Source organism: Hipposideros armiger, unplaced genomic scaffold (assembly GCF_001890085.2).
Source record: "Hipposideros armiger isolate ML-2016 unplaced genomic scaffold, ASM189008v1 scaffold_275, whole genome shotgun sequence".
NCBI classification, from domain to species: Eukaryota; Metazoa; Chordata; class Mammalia; order Chiroptera; family Hipposideridae; genus Hipposideros; species Hipposideros armiger.
Window position 1 is genome coordinate 2,081,603 of NW_017731625.1, and position 10,690 is coordinate 2,092,292.

Genomic DNA, 10,690 nt, shown 5'->3' on the forward strand with positions numbered 1-10,690 from the left:
GCTTCTTCATGATCAGGGAGCTCTTGCAGGTGACATAGAGGGTGAACAGTGGGGACAGTTAAGAGCCTGAACTTGAAATGAGATAGAATATCATTATTGTGATGTTGCTACTCACTGCGCCTTATTAAGTAAAATGTAATTGGATTCAGTTTCTCGTTAGAAATAAACGTACTAGAGCTTACCTGATAGGGATATGGTGGGAATTAAATAATATAATGTTTATATTAGCTTCCTCATTTCCTGTCACTTAAATACTGATCCAGATTGGTGTTAATTAATTTTCACTGTGATTTGAAATAATTAGTGTTAACAATGAATATTTCTACTTCAAATATTAGTACCTTTGTTATGATTAGATATAGGATAACTTGATTAAGAAATCACAGATCATTTTTTAAATTCATCTTTTTGCATAATTATTTCTGTTTTTCAAATCATCAAATATATTTTTTCTTATAGGTAAATAACTTTCTCAGTATGCAATTCTAGGTTGTTATTTATTTTCTCTAAACATTCTCTTTGAATTTGCTATTTAATAGTCTGCTATCAATCAAATTGTCCTTTTTTACTGTGGTAAAAACACCATGAGATCCAACCTCATAAATTTTTAAGGTGTTGCAGTTCAACAAGTGTAAAATTTCAGGTATACAGGATATATAAGTTCTATAGATACACTGTACAACATTCTGCCTATAGTTAACTATATTGTTATTATGCACATAATAAATATTTCTTTAATTAAAAAAAAAGAATCACAGTGTATATGCTATTTGTGGCAGGTTTCCTTAGTTCAGAGCTCTCTATCTAATGAGGTCTTCCATGGAGTGCTAATGGTTCATTTGCCTTTATTACTGTCTTGTACTCACTGGCAGGGATATACAGTAAAACCTTGGATTGCGAGTAACATGGTTTGCGGGTGTTCTGCAAGATGAGCAAACATTTCTAATACATTTTAACGTGGTAAACGAGTGATGTCTTGCAATATGAGTAATTTGTTTCTGGAACGAATTATGCTTGCAAACCAAGTTATTACTGTACCATTATTGTCTATTAACTCTACTGCTAGTGGCTATTTGGGTATTTCCAAATTTTTGCCATTATGACCAGTGCTCCTAAAAACATTACTATACACGTATCCACTTGGATGTCTTATTCTCATCCCCATCTCAGTATGCCCTATGCTGAACTCCTCAAGAACTGCTCCCCAAGAATCTAATCCACTTGTGGCCTTCTACATCTCAGGTGATGGAAACTTCATTATTCCAGGTCTTCCTATGTGAAGTAATCAGAGTCATCCTCAGTTCTCCTCATTATGTCTTGCCCCATCATTAGGAATCTTCTAGCTCACCCTGCACACTTCACTGTGACCACCCAGGCTGACTTGCCTTCTTCTCACTTGATTGTGGCTTTACTCTCTCCTACACCTGCCCCCTGCAGTCTAGCCTCAGTACATCTGATGGATTGTTAAAGCTATCAGATGAGATTACTCCTTGTGCAGAAGCCTGAAATAGTTCTGCATTCCTGAGTCAAAGCCAACTATTTTCCCACATCCCATCTCTCTCCACCATGATCAAATATTACTCCCCATCTCTCTGCTCCAGTCATACTAGCCTCTGACTATGGGTCTTAGCCCATTTAGAATGCTATAAAACTACCACAGAATAGCTTGTAAACAACAGAAAGTTATTTCTCATAGTTTTGGAAGTCCAAGATCAAAGCACCAGCATAGGTGTTTTCTGCTGAGAGCCCTCTTCCTGTTTCATAGCCAGCACCTTCTCATTGTGTCCTCCTCATACGAGTATGGTGGAGGGATGAGGAATCTCTTGGGCCTCTTTCATAAGGACCCTTAGCTTGTCCCTCAAGGTCAGAGAGACCCATAATGATTAATCTTTTATGCCTCTGGTGGAAAGAGCTGTTCTGGCACCTTATAACCTCAGTGTGTGTGCGCGCGTGTGTGCGCGCGCATGTGTGTGTGTACGTACTCAAAACTGGTGCACACCAATACCAAGGTTTGTGATTGTGGAGATTATGGGAAGGTCTAAGTTCTCATGTCTTCTCCCTCCTTCCTCCCCCTTCTCAACATCTCTTCTTTCTCAAATGAAGGTAACATAGAGGATGAAAGAGTAGCCACTGATCTTGTGATAAACAATACACATATAAGTTAAAATTAACAGTTCTCCAGAAAAGTGTCTTCATGCAGCCAGTTGAACCTGTCTACTTGTAGTGACCTGGAATACATAAAAACTTAGGGTCTTCTGGCCCACACTTCCAAGTTGGGTTTCCATGAATCCTTGGGCCTCTCATAGTTGGTGCTGGGGAAAGTAGGAAAAGCTCTTAGTCCTTCAGTGTGTTTTTACCTATTAGAACCTTGTCCAATGTGTTTTTATTTATTAGAACCTCATCCAGGTTTGAACTTGTGGTTCATATAGTGCTAAGTGATGTCGTGGGCAATAAGGAAAGAGATGAAGTAGTTTTTGTCACAAGGAATTGATAATCATAAAAATTGAAATATTTGTTTCATTTGTATACCTTTTCTCTCATTTCTCCAATGTGTTCTGGACTATCCTAGACTCTGAAAAAAAGAGAAGTCAAGGAGGGTCACAGTAAAAATATAGAGAGAAATAATTTCAATTTGTTAGTGGTGCTGTTAAAACTAACCACTAGGAAGTGAGAGTGGGCATAGATTAGATGCTGTGCAACCATAGGATCTTGTTTGAACATCCTGTAAGTTGAATCCACTTCCCCTGTGTTGTCAGTGCCACCCATTCTCCTACATGTATATGGTTTGTCATAGGACTCAGTGGTCTTTGAGGATGTGGATGTGAACTTCACCCAGGAGGAGTTGGCCTTGCTCAGTGCTGCTCAGAGGAAGCTCTACAGAGAAGTGATGCTGGAGACCTTCAAGAACTTGGTCTTAAGTGGTTAAGGACAGCATCATTCCTTCACTTAGTTATTTAGAGAGTAAATAGTTCTTACTCGTTCAGCCTATTTCAAGATTTAGAATGTAGAAAGGAAATACAAGATCAGACAATTAAGTTCGCAGACTCATCCTAGAAAAACTGCTATATACCTCATTGTTGAATACCACTAGTGTCACCTTCGAAGTACTCCCCTTGGGAAGCTTTGCACTGACGCCAGTGCCTACTCCACCCGTCAAAGCAATTTTGGAACTCTTTTTCTGGAATGGCCATTAGAGCTGTCGTCGTATTACCCTTGATGTCCTAAATGTCATAAAAATGAAAGACTCTGTGAAAATAATAAAAGTAAATAAAAATATGGAGAAACCTTCAGCCATATTCCAAATCTTAAACTGTACAAGAAGACTCCTGCTGGAGTAAAACTGTATGAATGCAGTCAATGTGGAAAAGTCTTCAGGCATCGTTCATCCCTTAAGAGGCACAAAAGAATTCACACTGGACACAAACTATATCAGTGTGAGGAATGTGGGAAAGCCTTCAGTTGTCCTAAGTCCTTTCGTGTACATGTGATTATGCACACTGGAGGGGAACCTTATGAATGTAAGCAGTGTGGGAAAGGCTTCAGTTGTCCCAAATCCTTTCGAGTACATATGATAATGCATACTGGAGAGAAACCCTATGAATGTAAGCAGTGTGGGAAGGCTTACTATTGGCTCACATCCTTTCAAAGACATGTGAGAATTCACAATGGAGAGAAACCGTACAAATGTGAAAAATGTGGGAAAGCATTCGGTTGGCTCTCATCCTTACACAAACATGTCAGAATGCACAATGGAGAGAAACCTGTAAAAGTAAGCAATGTTGGAAAGCCTTCAGTTGGCCCTCTTTCTTTCAAAAATGTAAAAATGCAGACTGAAGAGAAACCATATAAATGTGAAAAATGTGAGAAAGCCTTCAGTGGGCCCTCATTCTTCCAAAAGTGAGGGAAAATGTGGGAAAGCATTTAGTTATTCCAAATCCTTTCAATGTCATGTGAGAACTCATAGCAGAAAGAAGCCCTATAAATGTAAGTAATGTGGGAAAGTCTGATGGAAACTAATTCGTGTATAACAGTTCAGGATGTTCCCACCAGGAGAGAACTCTTATAAAAGTTATAAATATGATATTGCCTTGATCAGTACCTCATCCTTAAAGTGGAACCATAGCAAATGAATTTCCATTATTTTTCAAATAAGCATCAAAATGAGAATTCTAAGTACATCTATAGTATGTATATGAATTTTGAAATATAGTGGATTTTTTTCCTCATAAATTCAGTTAATAATTTTTGTTTCCACTTTGAAATGTGTTGCAGCCAGGGTGATTCGAAGTGCATTTTAAATATGCATTAGGTTTAATTTTTTTAAAGATTTTATTGGGGAATTGGGGAACGGAACAGTGTTGGGGAATAGGGGAAGGGAACATTGTATTTTTCCAGGACCCATCAGCTCCAAGTCAAGTTGTTGTTCTTCAATCTTAGTTGTAGAGGGCGCAGCTCAGCTCCAAGTCCAGTCGCTGTTTTCAATCTAGTTGTGGTGGTGCAGCCCACCACCCCATGTGGGCATTGAACCAGCAACCTTGTTGTTAAGAGCCCACGCTCTCACCAGCTGAACCACCTGGTTGCCTGTTGGCAGCTCAGTGGAATCTCAGGTCGGGTGCAGCTCACTGGCCCATGTGGAAATTGAACTGGCCACCCTGTTGGTCAGAGCTCATGCTCTAACCAACTGTGTCACCTGGCTGGCCCTAGGTTTAATTTTTATATAAGTATTTTTTATTCTTGAAAGTATGGAGCCATTAGACCAATGTAATGATGGTATTCGTTGGGATTTTTTTTTTAACTGGCTCAGTATGTTCCAAACTGGATATCATTTACCCATTACATATAATTCACCTTACTATTTTATTGAGATAACCTAAAATTTTTAATGTTAACACTTTTTACTTACATAAGGTATGTATGCTCAGCAATCTTTTTGGCCAAAGGACCTTTATCCCATTTTGCTGGCTAGCAAATTTGTAAATATGTAAGTTAGTAGAAATTTGTAAGTCTGCAAAGGTCTTGAAAGAGTATAGTTTCATATGAACTACTATTTTTATCTGTTTCTGTATGCTCTTTTTCCTTGCTTCTGGCTGGGAATTGGACCATACCTTTGAATTAAGAAGAGAGACAAAGAATCTAGAGGTGGAGATGGTTCTGTTGGTTTGTGTTATAGAAACAGGTAAGGCTAGGAACTACATTTCCCAAGATGCCTTCTCTATATGATTCCATAATAGGATTGTTATGGCCCAAGTTACATTATATTTGGAAAAAGCAATTTTTCAGTTCATTGAGCCATCACTGTACAGGGAGATAGATGCATAGGGACTTTGTGGACTCCAGTCTCCAACTTATTTTTCTGATTGCTGGCCCTGCCAAACAAAATTATCCTCAAAACAAATAGCAACTGGTTGACTACTATTTGGTTAGAGGGGTAGGCTTCCACAGACATTCTTCTCTACTAATTTTCCCATCATGGATGCTCCTCCATGGTTAGATGTTCACAGTTTTCATTTTCCTGCAGGCCCTATGCTACCCACCAGGCCACTGGTTAGGATGTCATGGCTGTTGATTTTATCTCATGCTCTGACTCCCCTTTTTTCTAGATCTTACCATATATAAGGTCTAATTTGTATAGTGAACACCTCATGATCTTCATACTTCTCATGCTTCTGTGTTTCTGATTCCACTACAACAGATGCAGTGACACAGCCATAAGAGCACACAGTACTGTTTTTACCTACTGCATTGTTGAGTGGCTGCCCTGACCCAGTACTTCTTTGAGATAAATAAGCACATTACTGACATATCAGGCAGACTGTGTGGGTTTTCTGTTACTCAGAGCTGAATACAATCCCTCAGTATGTGTTCTGTTATTAAGATTGATGTGTGATGAAACAAATGTGTATTTTTTATTTTTAAAGATTTTATTGGGGAATTGGGGGAGGGGGAACAGCATTGGGGAATCGGGGGAAGGGGAACAGACAAGTTGCTGTCCTTTTGTTCTTCAGTCTAGTTGTGGAGGACGTTGCTTCACTGGCCCATGTTGGTATTATCATTGCACTCTTCCCGGCTAAGGTAGATCCATCGCCGGCCACTCACGGCGGCTCTTGGCAGCTCCCGCTGGCTGCCGGCCGCTCACGGTAGCTTATAGGAGTCCACTATAGCTCCACTGCAGCCTACGCAGTTGCCGGTGACTCATGGCAGCCCAAAAGATACCTGAAAGCTGTGAGCAGAAGGTCCTTGAATTTCATCGTTTTGTCACTCAGTGTCAGAAGACACATCAGTTTGAGTTGGGACAGATTGCAAATATGGACAAAGTCCCCCTTCAATTTGATGTCCCAAGTAACAGAACTGTTGATAAGAGGGGGTGAAAACTGTAACTGTGAAGACAAGTGGACATGAAAAGAGCCATTATACAGTTGTTCTAGCTTGTTGTGCTAATGGAACCAAGCTGCCTGCTATGCTGATTTTCAAATGCAAAACTGCCAAAAGAAGACATTCCTCGAGGAGTGATTGTCCACGTTCATGACAAGGGTTGGGTGGATCAGGATGGGATGAAGATCTAGTTTGAGAAAGTTTGGAGCAGGAGACCAGGTGGGCTCTTATGCAAACCTGTCCTATTGGTGCTTGATCAGTTCAGGGCACACATAACAAAAAACACAAAGAAGATTGCTGTAGAGCAAGAAACAAAACTTGCTGTCATACCTGGAGGCTTGATATCCCAGCTCCAACCACTTGATGTCAGCATTAACAAACCCTTCAAAGCTGCCATGAGAGACGAATGGAACCAATGGATGAAGTCTTCTGGGGATAATTTGACACCAGCAGGAGGAGTGAAGAAACCAACTATAGGAGAACTTTGTACCTGGGTGAAAAGATCCTGGGATAATATCAAGATTGAGATTGTTGTCAAGTCATTTAAGAAGTGTGACATTTCAAATGCCATAGATGGAACTGAGGACAAGACAATATATGAAGACAGTGATTAGTCATCAGACACAGATGAGGACAAGCTAATGGTTGGGAGTTTTGACAGTGATGAGGAGTTGTATGAATTTTATGATGAATAAAACTTGAGTTCAATAACTTTACGTAATACATTTTTTTTCCCAAATTTCGGGCCCCAAAATTAAGGTGCGTCTTATACATGGGGAAATATGGTTGTTATTACAATATTATTTACTATATTCCTATGCTGTACTTTACATCCCTGTGACTATTTTGTAACGGCCGATTTGTATTTCTTAATCCCATCCCCTTTTTCAATCAGCCCCCTAAGTTCCCTACTATCTAGCAATCATCAATTTGTTCTCTGTAGCTCTGTTTTTTTTTCTGTTTTGTTTATTTTGTTTTTAGATTCTACATATAAGAGAAATCATATGGTTTTGGTTTTTCTCTGTCTGACTTATTTCACTTAGCACAATACTCTCTAGATTCATCCATGTTGTAGCAAATGGCAAGATTTTCCTTTTTATGGCTGAATAATATTCTTTATCCATTTGTCTATTGATGGACATCTAGGTTGCTACCATATCTTGTCTATTGTAAATAACGCTGCAATGGGGGCCAGCTGAGTGGCTCAGTTGGTTAAGACATGGCTTAAGAGTGTGAGCTCTGAGCAACAGGAATGAAAATATGTTGAAAAAAGGACACTGTCCAAGACTTCATGGACACTGCCTAGAGTCAAATGGATTTTCCATGATAACAAAGTTTCATGTATTAATCTGACCATTTATTACTCTTGATCAAAAGTCTGAGGTTCTTTAATTTTATAAGTGTGAGCAGAGTTTCTCCAGTTCTCTGTGGGGCAGTGAAAGCAGCTTGATGGTTTATACCCTGTGAAAGTTACACTGTGGTTAGTATACATTTGACAAGGTGATCTTCCTGCAATTAAACCCATAGTTACCGAAGGTCACTGCCCTTGAAGATCATAGTATCAGCCCATCTCATGAAATATTTATTGCCCTCCATCCTCCATCATGAGGACCTTCTCTCTAGGAGCAGGGCAGCACCACACACTGTTAGGGCCTTGCTCGTTAATAAAGACCTGAGAGACTGAGATTTTTGTTCCAAAGACTTTATTTAGCCAAGCCTGGCAACCTCATTGCAAGAGGAGAAGGGCTCCGAGGTCCTGGCAGGTGGAAGTTTTATAGGGCTTGCTTTCCAGGGTATTGGGCAAAAAGCAAAAGCAAAGCAGGTGTACAGAAGCAAAAAGAGCTGTTAGTTCTTGTGAAATGTTCCAAGCCAGTTGTGACAAAAACTACTTCTGCAAAACATTTGTTAATATTTCTGTTGCAATCCATTTCTTGTAAAGCTAGGCATTTACTGTCTATTATTACCAATCCCTGGTGTCTTAACGGGAAGTTCTTAACAGGAAGTTCTGCTTAGAGTTTAGCTGAAGTAGCTGAAGCATGATTTTTTAAAAAATTGAGCCTGTCTGGCCTAGGGTCTGGGCCGGGGTCCTCACAACACCATCTCATATCCCAGAGGCCTCTGGGGATGCTCCATGTAGGGCCTATATGTCTGAGAACTGCAGGAGAGTGACAACAACCCTTGAGAGCAACAGACTCTAGAGAAGGGAATAACGTTTGTCTATGTACATCAGAAACATGACTCAGTCTGTGTTTGAGAAGGGTGACGTGTGTCATGTCCCTGGCCTCCCTGTTGGACTTGTCATCCACCCTCATTCACCTGGTCCTGTATCTCCTCTCGTAAGGGGAGCATATGGGCATGTACATTTTCCCCAGTTCCTTCATACTTTGCTTTTGTGATAATATTTACCTCAACTTCAGTCAGCGTTTCTTTTGAAGTATTTCTTATTGAAAAGACTACCATTTTCACCTAATATTGCCAAAGTCCCAAATAGATAAAATCTTCAGGTTATTTATTTCCTCACAGACCCATTTTTCCTTCTAGAATTTGTTTACATTTTTGGATCAGTACATGAAAATAAATTTACATAGGATCTGTTTTCTTGCTCTATCCTACTACTTCTCAAGAAATTAAATTACAGGCCTACCTGAGAGATATTGTGGGTGTGGTTCCAGACCACAGCAATAAAGCCAAAATCAAACTAAAATGAGTCATACAAATATTTTGGTTTCTCAGTGCTATATAAAAGTTAAATTTGTATTCTGCTGTAGTGTATCAAGTGTGCAACAGCATTATGCCTAAAAGCAAACTACATACCTCAGTTAAAAGATACTTTATTGCTACAAAATGCTAACCATTATCTGAGCTTTCAGCAAGTCATAATCTTTTTGCTGGTGGAGGGTCCTGCTTTCAATTTGTGAAACAGGCAGTGTCTGCAGAGCGCAGTTACGAGATGTGCAGTCCAGCACAATATGCCTGTGTGCTGCCCATCATTGCAGCAAGTGGCTCTCAAGTCAGAGCCAGTGGATCGAGTGCCCAGCAGGAAAACTTGTAGATTGAACTACCCTGTGAAGAGAAAACAGTAAGATTCCCAAGAAGGGATTCCTGGCCTGTTTTTGGAGAAAAGTGGATGTTTTGTAATATCACATATGAGCACCAAGCTAGGGAGAGGTGTCTGAGGTGAATGGCACTGCCACAGGGGAAGGAGGAATCTCGGAAATGTGTTAGAGACACTTGAAATTAAAGAAAACGTGTAAACCTAGCTAATCAATTGTGTATTTAGAGAATGGTCACCAGATACCATTTTCATAAATGTGATGTAGATATTGAGCATCTGAAACGGAATTCAGGTGGAAACAGTGATCAGAAGAGCCTGGATGTAACAAAGATGGAAGGGGCCGGCTGAGTGGCTCAGTTGGTTAGGAGTTGGGTTAGGAGCACAGGCTCTGAGCAGCGGGGCAGCCGGTTCGATTCCCACATAGGCCAGTGGTGCTGCGCCCGAGCTCAGTTGTCGCTGAGCTGCCAACAGGTGGCAGGATGACTCAGCTGGTGTAACAATAAGATTGTCTGTTTGATGGTGGGCTTCGCTCACCCGTAGCTGGGACTGAGCTTGGCACCTTGAGCTGAGCTGCCACCCGGATGGCTCGGTGAATGGGGCATGCACTCTTAACAACAAGGCTGCCAGGTTCGACTCCTGCATGGGATGATGGCTGCGCCCACCTGCAGCTAAGATTGAGGACAGCACCTTGAGCTTGGAGGCCACGAGCTGCTGACGGGACTGTGGGGAGGGGGGGGGTGCAGATGGCGACTGGCGCTCTCCACGGTGGAGATTGAAGAACAACTTGGCTGGTCTCTTTTCCCAATTCCCCAACACTGTTCCCCCACCTCCAATTCCCCAATAAAATCTTTAAAAAAAAGAGAGAGAAAGAAAGATGGAAATTATGGCTCAATTAAGGCCCAGCCAGAGCCTTAAGCTTCTTTCATGAAGTAACAAAGCAGATGGTGCCAGAAACACACCCATGCCATGCAAATGGCAAAGACATAGTCCAATCATCATCGTCATCAATCAGTCATTAACTAACACATCACTTTTTTTAAGATTTTTTTTGGGGAATTGGGGGGATGGGAACAGACAAGTTTCTGTCATTTTGTTCTTCAGTCTAGTTGTGGAGGACGTTCTTCACTGGCTCAAGTTGGCATCATCATTGGGCTCTTCCCGGGCGAGGCAGATCAGTAGCTGGCTTCTGGACGGCCACTCACGGTGGCTGCTGGCCGCTCATGCTGGCTGCTGGCTACACACGGCAGCACATGGCAAAACACT

At 41.0% G+C, this 10,690-nt stretch overlaps 1 protein-coding gene across 1 annotated transcript in view; it reads left to right on the plus strand.

Annotated features, from left to right (window-relative positions):
- Nucleotides 1-1,099: 1,099 nt before the first annotated feature.
- LOC109390570 (zinc finger protein 709-like) overlaps nucleotides 1,100-10,690 on the plus strand; it is an 11,239-nt gene continuing 1,648 nt past the window's right edge. Inside the window, 5 exon segments of the mRNA XM_019657187.1 lie at nucleotides 1,100-1,132; nucleotides 2,795-2,911; nucleotides 3,323-3,897; nucleotides 3,899-4,001; nucleotides 9,369-9,451. Of these exon segments, the coding sequence (XP_019512732.1) occupies nucleotides 1,100-1,132; nucleotides 2,795-2,911; nucleotides 3,323-3,897; nucleotides 3,899-4,001; nucleotides 9,369-9,451 (911 nt within the window).